General features: G+C 42.1%; 1 protein-coding gene and 2 long non-coding RNA genes across 4 annotated transcripts; all 3 read left to right on the top strand.

Moving 5' to 3' along the window:
• Nucleotides 1-3,159: 3,159 nt before the first annotated feature.
• On the top strand, nt 3,160-4,413 carry LOC129756879 (uncharacterized). Its single transcript, XR_008739554.1, has 4 exons — nt 3,160-3,401; nt 3,466-3,524; nt 3,583-3,649; nt 3,706-4,413. It is a non-coding gene; the product is annotated as an uncharacterized LOC129756879 (long non-coding RNA).
• A 62-nt stretch (nt 4,414-4,475) lies between these two features.
• LOC129752584 (uncharacterized) lies at nt 4,476-10,019 on the top strand. Its single transcript, XM_055748358.1, has one exon. The coding sequence runs from the start codon at nt 4,476-4,478 to the stop codon at nt 10,017-10,019; it is 5,544 nt and encodes a 1,847-aa protein (XP_055604333.1).
• A 129-nt stretch (nt 10,020-10,148) lies between these two features.
• Nucleotides 10,149-10,835, top strand: LOC129757394 (uncharacterized). Of its 2 annotated transcripts, XR_008739691.1 has the most exons (5): nt 10,149-10,296; nt 10,361-10,419; nt 10,478-10,544; nt 10,601-10,668; nt 10,726-10,835. It is a non-coding gene; the product is annotated as an uncharacterized LOC129757394 (long non-coding RNA). The 2 variants fall into 2 exon arrangements; XR_008739690.1 differs by having other exon boundaries at nt 10,601-10,813.
• The last annotated feature ends 4,394 nt before the right edge of the window (nt 10,836-15,229 follow it).

The raw sequence follows: 15,229 nt of genomic DNA, 5'->3' as shown, positions 1-15,229 counted from the left end.
CTGATACTCCTCTTTACATATCTCTCAATCGACAATGGATAGTTCTCCTGTTAATGATACCTCTCAACACATTACTAAGGCTGTTCTGAATGCTGCTATGAGCAACAATTTTTTGAATGTATGTCATATAAATGTTCAGAGTCTCTGTGCACGGCGCATGACCAAATTTGAAGAATTGAAGGATATTTTTCAGGATAGCAAAGCGGATGTTATTTGTATGACCGAAACTTGGATGAATTATTCAATTCGGAATTCTCAAATTTATATCAAAGGTTTCTATGTCCTTCGTAACGACCGAAACCGGCATGGTGGAGGTATTTGTGTTTATATACGGAATAACTTGAAACATAAAATTCTTGGAAAATCTTCTTTTGGAACTGATTCTGTAAATTCTTTAGAGTACATCATTTTTGAGTTATTGATAGGCACTAACCGAATCTTGTTAGGAGTTTATTATAATCCCCCGAGAAATGATTGTTCTGAAATTTTGATAAACCACTTTCATGAATTTGGACTTACTTACGAGCATACCTTTTTCATAGGCGATTTTAATATGGACTTACTAAAGCGATCTTTCTACTGTCAACGACTACAAGATTCTTTACAGCTAATATCATTCAATTGTGTAGGCACGGAACCAACTTTCTTTCATAATACAGGCTTTTCTATGCTAGATCTGCTTTTAACGAACTCACCAGAAGTAGTTAGCAAGTTCAATCAAATTTCTCTCCCAGAAATATCACACCACGACCTAATTTTTTGTACGCTCAATTTTGAGCGAGTGGAGTCGATTGTTGGATATTGGTATCGCGATTATTCATGTTACGATCTCGAAGGCTTAAATTCTGCTCTGCAAGACTTAAGTTGTGAAACGTATACTACTATAAGTGATCCGGATGATATTCTGAACATGCTGAACATGGATCATTTTAACTTTCATGAGAGGTTTTTTCCGTATAAGTTTAGAAAATTCAAGAAAAATTTATGGTTTACCAATGATATACAACTAGCTATCATAAATAGAAACTTAGCTTACCAAAATTGGAAACACAATAGAACCACCGACAATTTAAATTCGTTTAAACGAACAAGGAATCGAGTGAATAGGGGAGAATGAGGATACTTGATCCCTGGGGATACTTGATTCCTTAGCTATATCTCGAAACTGGATTGTCTTACAAAGATCAGATGTTCTAGAAAAATGTGCCAAAATGAGCAAAATAACAATGCGTGTAGTTTAAAAAATTTTAACAAAATAATTGTTTGAGTAATAGAACTTTGTTTGATAAATTTCACAAAATGTAACTTGAAGATCTTTTTTCAATCATTTTAAAATGTTCCTTACATGGGAAAATTATGAAAAAAAATATTTGTTCCAATGTATCAATCGTTCGAGCGTAGAATGAACTTCATAATGCCATATTTTCAAAGCAATGGAAAACTCTCAACTTTTTTCAGAAAAAGTTTTCTAAAATGTTTATTATGGGTATTGATGATCCCCTAGAGTTGGGTACAATTGATCCCCCTTCCAAACGGCATATTCTTCTTCTGAATTGATCGTTATGATTGCTGATCACGAAATTTCTAATATTTATCCAAAAACTAATATTGATCAAACAATTGTCTGAAGAAAAGACCAAAAATAATTAATTTTCTCTTAATTATAAAAAATAGCGCCTTCAAGTATGCAATGTTATTAGCGTTGAGACAAAGTTATAGAATTTTCTTCTTATGTCTGCTATAAATTGTGAAATGAGAACAAAAATGACCAAAATAGTAAATTAACATTCTATCTTGGGGTTTTGTTTGATTTTTATACAAGGATTAGGGCTTCCTGAATAAAAGATCAAGTCTCCTTCAATAAGGGATCAAGTCTCCCCTAACTTCGGAAAAATCGCAATTTTTTTACTCCCACGAAAATGCTTCTTGTTCATCAACGGGTTTAAGTATTGTTCTAATTTTTGGAGCATAGAAAATTGAAGTTACAAGCTGTCAGAAAATGTTGAAGACGGCGAGTTGCTAAATTTTTCCAAAAAGATATGATGAAAATAAGAAAAGGGGATCAAGTATCCCCACTCTCCCCTACTCTTATTAAAAATTCTAAAAGGGATTTGGATAGTATGAAAATAAATTTCAGACTCCCGCCTAAAGCTGTTTGGAGAAACATAAGGAATCTCGGACTAACGAAAAGATCATCAAACACTCACCAAAATAATAACTTCTCTGCGGATGAAATTAATTCCTATTTTTCCACTAATTTTACTGAATGTTCGAGTACGTACACAATTCGTGCCAGTTCAAACGGATTTACCTTCAATTTGGTTGAAGATTTTGAAATAATTAATGCTGTGCAATCGGTGGCCCGAGATACCCCACATCACGTGGCCCATGATTTCCCGGGGGGGAATTGTGGGGCCCACAAACAGATTGGTTGCGTTTGAGTGACTTTTTGAAAATTCATGGAAAATTCCTTTACCATGTGAAGGAAAAATGAGAATTTTGTGGGCCCCAGGACCTTTGAAACCCGAAAAAGTAAACGCGAATTTACGATATCCTGCCATTGGTTATTGTATTTCTAGTAATGTGAATCTTAAGTATTGTTTTGTTTGATATGAAGTTAGTCGAAACAGTGGCCGATCATTTAGGGTATAACGACGTTAGATAGCTCAGAGTTCGGACGACATTCCTTAGGTGGCACTGAAGACCTCCAGCCTGTTATGTAATGTCTCTAATACGGGCTTGTGATCTAGCTCATTGAGCAGAACACTTGACTACTGAGCGGATGCTCATGAATTGAATCCCAAGAGTAATAAACGAAAACAGTATGACTTGATAAATTTTTCTATGACTGTCCGCCAAATGCATCAGCCTAAAGACGTGTAGGCACTGCTAACTGCTTAACCCTGATCCGGATTAAGTTATGCTACTCCTATCAGGTCTAGGAGTGTCAATTTTATACTACAAGTGGAAAATGCTTTCAACGGATTTGGACAAAACTGATTGCTTGAAAATGCTACTAACTAAATATAATCGAAACAAAAAAAAAAAAAATAAATAAATAAAATATTATTTGCAGACAATATTCTGATTATGAATATTTCGATTAGTAAAAACGATTAACCTAAAGAGACTGTCACTGAACTGACTTTCGATACCGAAAGTGCCATTGAACGCACTCGCGCAATGACAGCAGGAGAATTCGAAGATGCGTTCGAATGTGTAGGTGAGAAGTGAGTTCAGGAGTATAGGCGGGAAAAATAAATCGAGATAGATTGTAAACAAAACAAAGATTGTGGAATTTCAATGCAAGTAGTATCGTTTGGTGATCAGAAGAAAATTAAAGCTAAGTTCGCAGTGGTTATTGTTGAGTTTGAATACTTACCCTAAATTTACGTGCTAAGGTAGGCCTAAACACCAAATTGAATTGCGTAACGCAAATAATAATTGAAAATTATCCCAATCTAGGCATTTGCAACTTTAGTACGAAGGCGCGAAGTGAAACTGCGCAGGGAAGTTGAGCACAGGTATGCCTATGAAAAGTGATTAAAAGTGATAGTTCTAATGCATTGTTAATTAATCTAGGCTACAATACCACGCAACGAAGCGTTTTCAATTAGGAATCGCCAGATTGAACCGAAATCGAATTGAGGTGAGAAATTGATTGAGAAAAGTGGAAATTGAATCTCTAACCTAGGTTTATTAAAGGTGTAGGGACTAGCAGCGGAAAATAGCTGGAATCGAGACGGAAGTAAGCGATAGGAAGTTCACTAAACGTAAGCTTGAAAATTGTTCTTAGTGTATTCCAAAATTAATTTGTATTCAAATCGTAGGAATTTAAAACGTGTCCCGGTAGAGCTTCGAACGGACAAATAAAAGGGAACGTTACGAATCCGAAAACAAACTTTCGTTGTTACCACGATCCGGAAGTAACAATTTACATTTTAAATTCGTTTACGAAAATGTCCGATTCAGCCAGCACCGCAGCCACTGCTGCCCAAAAAGGTAAGAGCTTAGCGAGTAGTTCCCCTAAGGCGAAAAGTGATACCCCCCCTCAACTCAAGTCCGTTGCTCTTGGCCCTAACACTGAGAACGGCAAATCGAAACCAGGCACGACAAAAACCAAAAAGAAAACCTCTTCCGAAAAACAATACCCTATAGCCAATAACAATACTAGCCATACTTCCTCCGCGAACACGGTCGTTAATGTCGGTCACAGTTGTGGAACCTGTAAGTCGGTCGATAACAGCCAGATGGTTCAGTGCGATGATTGTGATGGATGGAACCATTTTAGTTGTGTGGGAGTGAACCAAAGTGTGGAGAATAGAAAGTGGAATTGTGCACAGTGCCAGGCGAAGCAAAAGAAGAAGAAGACGGGTGCTACGAAGGTTGCCAGGAACACCGCTGCAGCGAAGAAGGTCGAAAAGTCGAGGCCGGAGAAAACCAGCGACGGGAAGAAGAACAAGACTTCATCAGCGATGAAAGAGATGGAAGATTCTTTGCCGAGGAAACCCGTGGGAACCACGAAACCACCCAAAGCAGCATCTGTTAAGTCAGCGGGATCGAGAAGGTCAGCGAAAGCGCACCTGGAGCTGCAATTGCAGAAACTCGAAGCAGAACAGAAGCTGCTAGAAGAGAAAAAGAAGCTGATGGAGAAACACTTCAGCATTCTGGAGGAGTTGGTCGACCTGGAGGATGAAGAAGACGCCGATGAAGAGGAAGTGGACGCTGATACTAAGGTGCAGAACTGGTTAGGCGCCACTGGTGGAAGGCGCCAAGAAGAAGAAGAGGAATCTCCTAGTGCGGATGAAGAAGAAGAGTGCTCCGACGACGAAGAAGAGGAAGAAGGTGGAGAAATGGATTCCAGCGATGATTCCGAGGAGGAAACGGTGACAGACAGCAGCGATGACTCTAGTGAGGACGAAAAGGGAGGAACTAACGAATCCAGCTTCAATCCTAAGGGTCGTTCTACGCCAGCAAAGAAAGGCGAAAACAGGCGAAAAGACGTAACCAGTAGCCGGTTAACTTGTAACCTGACGCGCAATCAGCTCGCCGCTCGCCACGTTGTCGCTAAGGACTTGCCTGCGTTCTCAGGGAATCCCGAGGAATGGCCGATGTTTTTCTCCACTTTTGAGAGCACGACCCGGATGTGCGGCTACACAGACGACGAAAACATGATTCGACTGAGGAACTGCCTGAAGGGAGATGCGTTTGCTGCCGTTCGAAGTTTTCTTCTCCATCCGAAGACAGTGAACAGGGCGATGGATGCGCTCAAATTGAAGTTTGGACAGCCAAGGTTTATCATCGAATCTCTGAAAGAAAAGGTTCTTGCCATTCCACCGGTCGACCCTGAGTCGATGAACGCGATGGTCGATTTCGCGCTGGACGTCCAGAACCTGACGGTGACGATCGACGCCTGTGGTCGGAAGGAGCTCAAGCAGGATGCTTCGTTGCTGAACTCACTGGTTTCCAAGCTTCCGGGACCAATGCAACTACAGTGGGCGAAACACTCCAGAAGTATTCGGAAGGTTAACCTGAAGACTTTCGGCAAATGGATCTACGAAATAGGCGAAGACGCATGTCTGGTTTCGAAGCCGCGTCAGACCAAAGTATCGTCTCACAACCAGGAGCCACGCAGGAGAACTAAGGCATACGTGAATGCTCACGTTGAGCACCAGGGGGAGTACCACGCTCATTTGCCAGGAGGTAGTACATCATCAGCCGGTGCCAGAAGAGCCTACCCCACAGCGTGCATTGTCTGCAGGGGATCTTGTGCATCTCTCGCGAACTGCCAAGGCTTTCGAGAGTTGTCATACGATGGGCGGTGGGCAATCACACGCGAAGCCAAGATGTGCCGGAAATGCCTAAAGCGCCACAGAGGAGGGTGTGTGTCCAGGAACTGCGGAGTCAACGGATGCACAAGCAAACATCACCCATTGCTGCACAAGCAGCTAAACCCAGAGTCCGAGCCCATGCAGCCAAACTCAGAGTCTACGCCCATCCAGACTGGAGACAACGCGCAACGGGAAGAGCGGTCCTGTAACACTCACCTGTCCGGGTCCAGCGCTGTCCTGTTTCGCTATGTTCCAGTCTTGGTGCATGGAAACGGGATAGTGATTCAATGCTACGCCTTCTTGGATGACGGATCCTCGCTGACGCTTATGGACCAAGACCTAGCGGATGAGCTGAACCTAAAAGGAGAACTTCGTCCCTTGGATCTCAAGTGGACTGGAGGAACATATAGAACAGAGGACAACAGCCAAATCGTCAGTTTAGATGTGTCCGGGCTTAAAGGAAAGCGGTATCACCTGAAAGATGTAAGGACAGTCGAGGAGCTGCAACTACCATCTCAAACGCTCGACGTGAAGCAGCTTCAACAAGATAACCCCTACCTACGAGGAATTCCCGTAGACTCGTATATCGATATTCGACCTCGTCTGCTAATTGGAGTGCAACACGCGAACGCGACGCTGGTTAGAAAGAGTCGAGAGGGCGAATCTGGTCAACCGATTGCAGTTAAGACCAACCTGGGATGGACGATCTACGGAGGAGCGCCGACGGGAGAGTCGCATAGTATGGTGCACTATACGTACCACGTTTACGCCTGTGACAACCAGACGGAAGATGACGCTGATGAGAAGCTGGATCGCGCGGTGAAGGACTTCTTCTCTCTTGAGAGTTTAGGAATAACTGCACCCACCAAGACGATGCGCTCCGCCGACGATGAGAGGGCCCTCAAACTACTTCGTGAGCTAACCAAATTCGATGGCGAGAGATATACAACCGGCCTGCTTTGGAGATACAACATCACGCATCTGCCAGACAGCAAACCGATGGCGCTGAAGCGGTTCTTGAATCTCGAGCGACGTATGGCGAAAGACCCGGAGCTGAGGGGAGTACTGCAGCAGAAACTGGCTGATTACGTAACGAAGGGCTATGTTCGGAAGCTTACGAAGGAGGAACTGGAGGAAAACCACGAGCGTGTCTGGTACTTACCAGTTTTTCCGGTCATCAACCCCAATAAGCCAGGAAAAGTTCGACTCGTCTGGGACGCCGCAGCAACAACGTATGAAGTTTCGCTGAACTCTTTACTACTCACGGGACCGGATCTTACCACTCCGCTGGTTTCCGTGCTCTTCAAATTTCGCGAACATCGATTTGGTATTTGTGGCGACATCAGGGAGATGTTCCACCAGGTTGGAATTAGAGGCGAAGACCAGCATAGCCAGCGATTTCTGTGGCGAGAGGAGAGAGAGCTAGGTGAACCCAGTGTTTACGTTATGCAGGTGATGACGTTCGGGGCGTGCTGTTCTCCATCCAGTGCACAGTACGTGAAGAACATGAACGCGGAACGTTTCAGCGAGCAGTTCCCAGCGGCCTCTGCGGCCATAGTGCAGTGTACGTATGTCGACGACATGTTGTGTAGCACAGAGACCGAAGAGGAGGCGATTGAGTTGGCGAAGACTGTTTGGGACATCAACAATCGAGGCGGGTTTGAAATCCGCAATTGGATGTCCAACTCCGTTGGCATACTATCAGCGCTTCGTGGAGATTCCTGTGCAGAGAAAAGCCTCGACCTGTCATCCAGCTTAGCGACCGAGAAGGTATTGGGAATGTGGTGGTGTACTAAGACCGACTGTTTCACCTACAAAATCAACTGGGATCGGCTAGGACGTGAGCTGCTGGAAGGCAATCGTTGCCCTACGAAACGTGAGGTACTCCGCACCCTGATGACCATCTACGATCCTCTAGGTCTCATCGCGCACTTCCTAATGTTTCTCAAGGTACTGCTACAGGAGATCTGGCGGACCCGAGTAGGCTGGGACGAAAACATCGACGATAAGTGCTTCGAAAAGTGGCGAAAATGGCTGCATCTTCTTCCGGACGTTGAGAACGTCAGTATTCCGCGGTGCTACAGGATGTCTTCATCGATCGGTCATCACACCGAGATCCAGTTGCACACCTTTGTCGATGCTAGTGAAAATGGCACGGCGGCAGCTGTCTATCTTCGATTCGTGGAAGGTGACAACATCGAATGCAGTCTCGTCACCGCTAAGAGTCGTGTAGCACCACTCAAGTATCTCTCGATTCCGAGGCTCGAACTTCAAGCGGCAGTAATTGGAGCCAGATTAGCTGCGTTTGTCATGCAGGGACTATCGATCAAGGTTGCCCGTCGAGTTTTTTGGTCAGACTCCCGCAACGTTATCGCCTGGATACGTGCCGACCACCGCAAATACAACGCATTCGTCGCCGCGAGAGTCAGCGAAATCCTAGATCTCACGAGCGTATCGAGCTGGAAGTGGGTCCCAACGAAGTGGAATGTGGCGGACGAAGGCACGAAGTGGCAGTGTCAACCCTCCCTTACGAACGACAGCAGATGGTTCAAAGCACCAGAATTCCTGTGGCAAGCAGAAAAAGAATGGCCAGATACCCCGGAAAAACTGACAGAACCGGTGGAAGAGCTGCGAGCGTGCGTCAACGCGCACTTCCAAACGGAAAGCGAGATCATCCCCGTTAAAGATTTCTCAACCTGGAGACGATTGGTCAACACAACCGCCTACGTTTTTCGGTATCTACGCCAGCTTCGACCAAAGAAATTCACCCGCACCATCGAAATCCTTTCGAGCGAGGAGATACACCAAGCTGAGGACTACCTTCTCCGTACCGCACAGCAAGACGTCTTCCGAACCGAGCTAAACATTCTCCGACGCGACGACCGCAACGCAACGATTCCCAAGCAAAGTCAGCTGTACAAGCTCAACCCGTTCATCGATGAAAAAGGATTGCTGCGCATGCACGGCAGGACTGGAGCGTGCAAGTTTCTAGCAGTGGAAATCGCCAACCCTATTATCCTTCCGCGCGACCATCCGATTACGAATCTCATCGTTGAAAGCTACCACCAGAAGTTTCATCATCAAAACCACGAGTCAGTCATCAACGAAGTTCGCCAGAAATACTGCATCAGTTGTCTACGCAGAGTATACGCCAAGATCAGGTCCAACTGTCAACGCTGCAAGCTGCGGGAAGCTCGTCCCCGACCTCCAGCAATGGCTGACCTACCAAAGTGTCGACTAGCAGCTTTCGTTCGACCGTTCACACATACCGGCATCGACTATTTTGGACCGATGGAAGTGGCTATAGGGAGAAGGGTTGAAAAAAGGTGGGGGGTTTTATTAACTTGTCTCACTATTCGCGGGGTCTACCTTGATTTAGCTAGCTCTTTAACAACAAGCTCGTGCATAATGGTGATCCGCAACTTCATTGTGCGACGAGGAACACCTTCCGTTTTCTACAGCGACAGAGGAACTAACTTCATCGGAGCCGATCGGGAGTTGAAGCAAGCCCTGCAAGACGTCGACCAGCACAAGATGGCTCAGGAGTTTGTTTCGGCGACCACCACTTGGTGTTTTAATCCACCGGCAGCTCCCCATATGGGGGGGAGCTGGGAACGACTCGTGCAGTCCGTCAAGCGCACCTTAGTGGAACTGCAGCTACCCCATCGCCCGAAGGAGGAAGAACTGAGGAGTGCTCTGGTCGAGATCGAAGGCATCATCAACGCACGGCCGCTTACCCACGTACCCATTGAAGACGATGCCGCACCAGCGCTCACACCGAACCATTGGTTGCTGGGTAGTTCCGACGGATTCAAACCATGGACCGAACCGGAAGTCAACTCCATCGCTTTGAGTCGAGGTTGGCATCTATCGCAGCAGATCGCGAACCACTCCTGGAAAAGATGGCTGCGGGAGTACCTGCCGGAGATCACCAGGCGTTCCAAGTGGCATCAGAACGTACCACCGATCAAAGAAGGCGACATCGTGGTCATCGTCGACTCGGAGCTGCCGAGGAATTGTTGGCCCAAGGGACGAGTTATCGGAACGGTAAACCGAGACGGGCAGGTGCGTACCGTAACAATAAAGACGGCGAAAGGTGTCTACGAGAGACCGGCGGTAAAGGTTGCAGTGATAGACGTAAGAGCTAAGAAGGAGTTTGCTGACTCAGAGGCGGAGTCAGCAAACTAGGGGGGAGTGTCACTGAACTGACTTTCGATACCGAAAGTGCCATTGAACGCACTCGCGCAATGACAGCAGGAGAATTCGAAGATGCGTTCGAATGTGTAGGTGAGAAGTGAGTTCAGCAGTATAGGCGGGAAAAATAAATCGAGATAGATTGTAAACAAAACAAAGATTGTGGAATTTCAATGCAAGTAGTATCGTTTGGTGATCAGAAGAAAATTAAAGCTAAGTTCGCAGTGGTTATTGTTGAGTTTGAATACTTACCCTAAATTTACGTGCTAAGGTAGGCCTAAACACCAAATTGAATTGCGTAACGCAAATAATAATTGAAAATTATCCCAATCTAGGCATTTGCAACTTTAGTACGAAGGCGCGAAGTGAAACTGCGCAGGGAAGTTGAGCACAGGTATGCCTATGAAAAGTGATTAAAAGTGATAGTTCTAATGCATTGTTAATTAATCTAGGCTACAATACCACGCAACGAAGCGTTTTCAATTAGGAATCGCCAGATTGAACCGAAATCGAATTGAGGTGAGAAATTGATTGAGAAAAGTGGAAATTGAATCTCTAACCTAGGTTTATTAAAGGTGTAGGGACTAGCAGCGGAAAATAGCTGGAATCGAGACGGAAGTAAGCGATAGGAAGTTCACTAAACGTAAGCTTGAAAATTGTTCTTAGTGTATTCCAAAATTAATTTGTATTCAAATCGTAGGAATTTAAAACGTGTCCCGGTAGAGCTTCGAACGGACAAATAAAAGGGAACGTTACGAATCCGAAAACAAACTTTCGTTGTTACCACGATCCGGAAGTAACAATTTACAGAGACTCTTGTAAAAACAAAAGAGACGAAATGTTCCGATTGGAATTTCAGATTTTCTGTCAGTATCATTCAAATCGAGCAAAAGACTTGTCAAACTAGAAAACTTGCTATCGCGAAAGTGATAAAAGCGAAAATGGGTATCTTCATAAGTGTAAACAAAAGGTAACCAAAACTAACGTCATGTAAAGTTTAAAGCAAAGACAGCGTTACGCTCTACTGACAGCGGGGTTGCTATATGATTTATTTTTAAAGGGATCACATTATGTCTCTTTTGTTTCTTGCTATGGGCTAACAGTGTTCTTATCGGCTTTTTCTAAACCTTCAACCATTATTCTGATCACTTTAACTTCGTAGTTCCAATAGATGTTTTCCGTAGAAAAAAAGTGTGAAAATATCCTTCTCTTGACACTAGTAACCCTATTATAAACATCTTGCTACAACAGATTGTTTGATGTGGCAGCAAATTTTCCCGCATAGTGATACCCGGAGGAGTGTTTAAGAATTAATTTTGTACACACATTTTATTATTATTCACCCCTCCGCCCGAGCGTTTATTCTTTCCCCGTTTTCGGCGGCAAACTTCTGCGACAGACAAACAGAGATATATCTGCAAACAGACGTTGCGCATCATCCCCAGCAACTGGAAGGCTGAAGGCTGCTTTGCCCATATTGACTGGAAATGTTTGCTCGGGATGGTCTGATACGCGTGATTTGCAGGACCAGAGACCATCCACGAGCGAAATTTTTAACATTTTGGGGTAAAAAACGAAGGACCGTCGTTGGTGGTTTTGTCAATCCTCTTATCGTTGTTTGTTCAGGAGCTGTGAAAGTGAAAATTAATCAAGGAATTTTAATTTTTTTAAAAATTGCATTTCCTAATACACAAAACCAATATTATTTTTAAAGTTTATAAATTCGTGAATGCCATAAAGATGGTAAAACGACTATAATCGAAACAAAACAAAAAAAAATTAAAAGTTTGTATATTAAAGGTCAATTATACGAATGGCAAAATCTAAAATTGTATAACTAGTTAGAAAAGATGAGCACCAATAACATGTAAAAAATTATAAAATCCCAAGTAGAAAATGGTGGCCAAAATTAATTTTAAAATTTCATAGTTGTTTTGGGATTTAAGACTATCAATCTTCAATGTTTAACTACTCTGAAACTTTAAATTCATCCTCTTCGAGCACGCAGGTGCCACAATTCACCCAACCGGATTACCGAGTCAATCTCTTCGCCAGTAATTGAGTGGTTTTCCTAAGGCACCAATGTACGGTCCTGGAAGGATGGAAAACTTTTCCCCTGGCTCTTGTTTGAGGATTTTAAAATGTTTCCAAATGCATTTACTGTGTACCTACATCGTCTGTTTTGTAAAGCATGCGCGTAATACGCAAATGAAAAACGACTAAAACGTGGGATTGGCGAAGGGGATTTTTCAACATGAGGGATCTAGCGTTTTCCCATTTGAGTGTTGTTTTGTAGAAATAAATAGAACGTGCTGGGATTAATTGAGGCTGTTCTGCAGCTGTGTCGTTATGTTTTAAATTAATTTTCCTTACAATTGCTAGCTGAAAATTGCTGACCCATTGGCACGAGTACCTGAATTTTGAAGCAATTAATTAAATTAAACGTAAGGGACCAAACCGCACAGTCAGTCAGCTAGCCCAAAGCAGAAAGCTATTGTTCCATTAACAACAACAATCTCCCAAATTGATTGCGGCTTGTTGGAAGGATTATCATAAATTTGAAATTCATTCTCACTGGCCCGAAATTTTGTCCAAGGATTATCTCGGTTTGGTTCGAGATTTAAACAAATTTCACTCGGAACGCGAAAAGCTTTTATGTCAATTGCTTGGTGGCTGTGGTGGCGTTTGAGCCTTTTGCATTAGATTTTAATGAATCAGCAAGTTTCAGATTCAACGTTGACTGGGCTGGATCGTTAAAAAGGTTAAATTGGTTTTAATTTTCCGCAACTCACCAGGAAGTCATGGAAGAGTAATTGATGAATAGGGCTTTCGCAAAACATCACATATCAATTAAGATAAATTTATTATCTTTCACAAAATTTTTCTTTGATTTTTCCGGAACAGTTTGAAAGTTGAAACTGTTTAAAACTAATTAAAACTCAGAAAATATCCTCCTACATTCTTCTGAATTGATATTAATTTTCTCTTCTAGTGTGACTAATCCATGTAAGCCAAGCTGTTATTCCAGATCCCTTCGATCCAGCACATGGAAAGTTAGTCGTACACTTACCCTGACAGCGGGGCCGAAGTTCGTTCCAATAGAATTTGTTCGTCCTGGCAATTAGTAACAGATGATGCCGTTAAAAACAAGTGCAGGGAAAATCAATAAAGAACCGTCGTCAAACATAGAAGCATAAAAACGATTTGATTTTACTTTGGTACTCGTGAATACTTTGAAATTTAAAAAAAGTTTGCAATGAATGCAATGAAAATGAATAAAATACAACCCTTGAATCAAACCTGAAACCGATTTAAATTAGTCATATAACTAAATTTTGGTCTGTGATTTTTTTGGATAGATAAATTTAACTTTTTTGCTAACGTACGATTTTCCGTCATTTGTTTGTTTTTTTTTCTTAAAAACTGATATACTTCGAGGTCATTTCAACTTCGTAATACCTTCCAAAATCGCTTGTAGTACTGTCTGTAAATGAAACAGGAAGCAGAAGTGGATGTGGAGGTACCCGTTTAGTGCCTGGAATCGGTTCTCCGGGGGACTGTTCATCAGGAATGTTTTAAGTAGACTGGACATTATTGGCTACCTGCTTGGTCTCCGAAGACCATCCAAGGGGTGGATTATTTGAAGCTTTTAGTTATTTTGGCTGTCTCTGTAGTAAATAAATATGAAGTTAATAAGTTTCTCAATTTTAAGAAACGTTTATTGAACTTACCTAGACACAACTTGAAGACATCTCTTCTGTTGAGATAGCTAAAACCACTCCCACTATCGATTTCTATTGAATTTCTGAATGTTGAACACTTTTAACGAAGCATTTTTTAGGAAAATGCATAAGGTCACAAAAACCATCACGCCAAACTTTTATTTTGCGACCTTTGTTTTGCACGCTAATCCATGTGCAGTGCAAAACGTCGCAAAAACCAAATTAAACTCGAAATTGAGAACGTCATCATCCAAATTCCAAAATTCAAATCATTTTGTAAAATTTATTCATTGATCAAATAAAACCAATGTTTTACCTACAATGGAATATATGTTTATGAATCGTTAGCAGCCAAAAACTCAATTTTGATTATATCGGTTCATACGACGTAATCAAAACAAACTCTAGAGTTGTACCTGCCGCCAGCAGCCGATCGAAGTGTGAAGAGCTTTGCCAGTCACTCTCAGGAGAAAACTAGTCGGGCCAAGCTTGACGGGCGTGTTTACCAACCCTGCATTTGACTAGCTTCCTTAGAAAAATATTTTTTGTTTCAACCGGTGTTGTACTAAAACAATCACTCTTACTCGATAGTCTTCTGGAGCTTCACCACACCAACATTCTTTTCAGAGTAAGACTTTAAATTGTTATTGAAATTTATTGTTAAAACTTCTGTAGTCGGAGTTAATTTTCTATTAATTTTTCACACAATTTAAATTTGTTCTAGAAGCTTTGATCCTACAGTATGATCCATAGAAAAATGCAGAAATTTCTAGCTGTCTGTTTTGGGTTGTTTTTAGCGACTTTTCATAATTTTTTTTGTGTTTGTATAATCTCTAATCATTCTCTGTCAATTGACGTAAAATATGCAGTCGTTCCATCAACTGGGCATCATACAACACTTTTCAACTTCAATGTCTTCTAAAAACGTAAAGTCCACAGATAATCATACTGCTTGTACATCAAAAGTTTTAAGGTTGATGGGACATCAAATTGGCGTAGAAAAATTCTTGGTTTCTTGGTTACTAAGAAAGAGAGGTAAGTTTCAACAAACTTTGTTTTAAATGGAAAATCAAATGAGAACATTTGAAAATTTAAAGTTTTTGATATATTTGTGATGTCATAACGCATAAAGCACCAATTGCAGTTATTGTTGGATTTGCTTGGATTAAAAAAAAATCTCCGTCAAAGCCGTTTTTAAGAAAATGAATAAGGGTACTGCATACCTTCAGGGGTGAAAAATTCTATAAAAAAATTTCTATCTGAAATCATAAAAAAAATAATGTTAAGATGGATGAAATTTTGAGATAAACAAACGCGAGATCCAAAAAATTCATCTTCAAGCATATGGAAACGAAATTAAAAAGGTTAATCTTGGATTTGCAATTTGATGCATTTTAGCCCAGAATGGTAACTGAATTATAAAAATATTTATTTAACAAAAAATGGTAATTATCGGAAAAATATTTTTACAGCAACAGTGTT

The sequence above is a fragment of the Uranotaenia lowii genome, chromosome 3 (genome assembly GCF_029784155.1).
Source record: "Uranotaenia lowii strain MFRU-FL chromosome 3, ASM2978415v1, whole genome shotgun sequence".
Taxonomy (NCBI): Eukaryota; Metazoa; Arthropoda; class Insecta; order Diptera; family Culicidae; genus Uranotaenia; species Uranotaenia lowii.
The sequence above is the reverse complement of the archived record's forward strand: the minus strand, read 5'-3'. Positions and strand labels throughout refer to the sequence as shown.

Coding starts and splice junctions, on each gene's coding strand:
- LOC129752584 (XM_055748358.1), top strand. CDS start 4,476: ATGAAAGAGATGGAAGATTCTTTGCCGAGGAAACCCGTGGGAACCACG.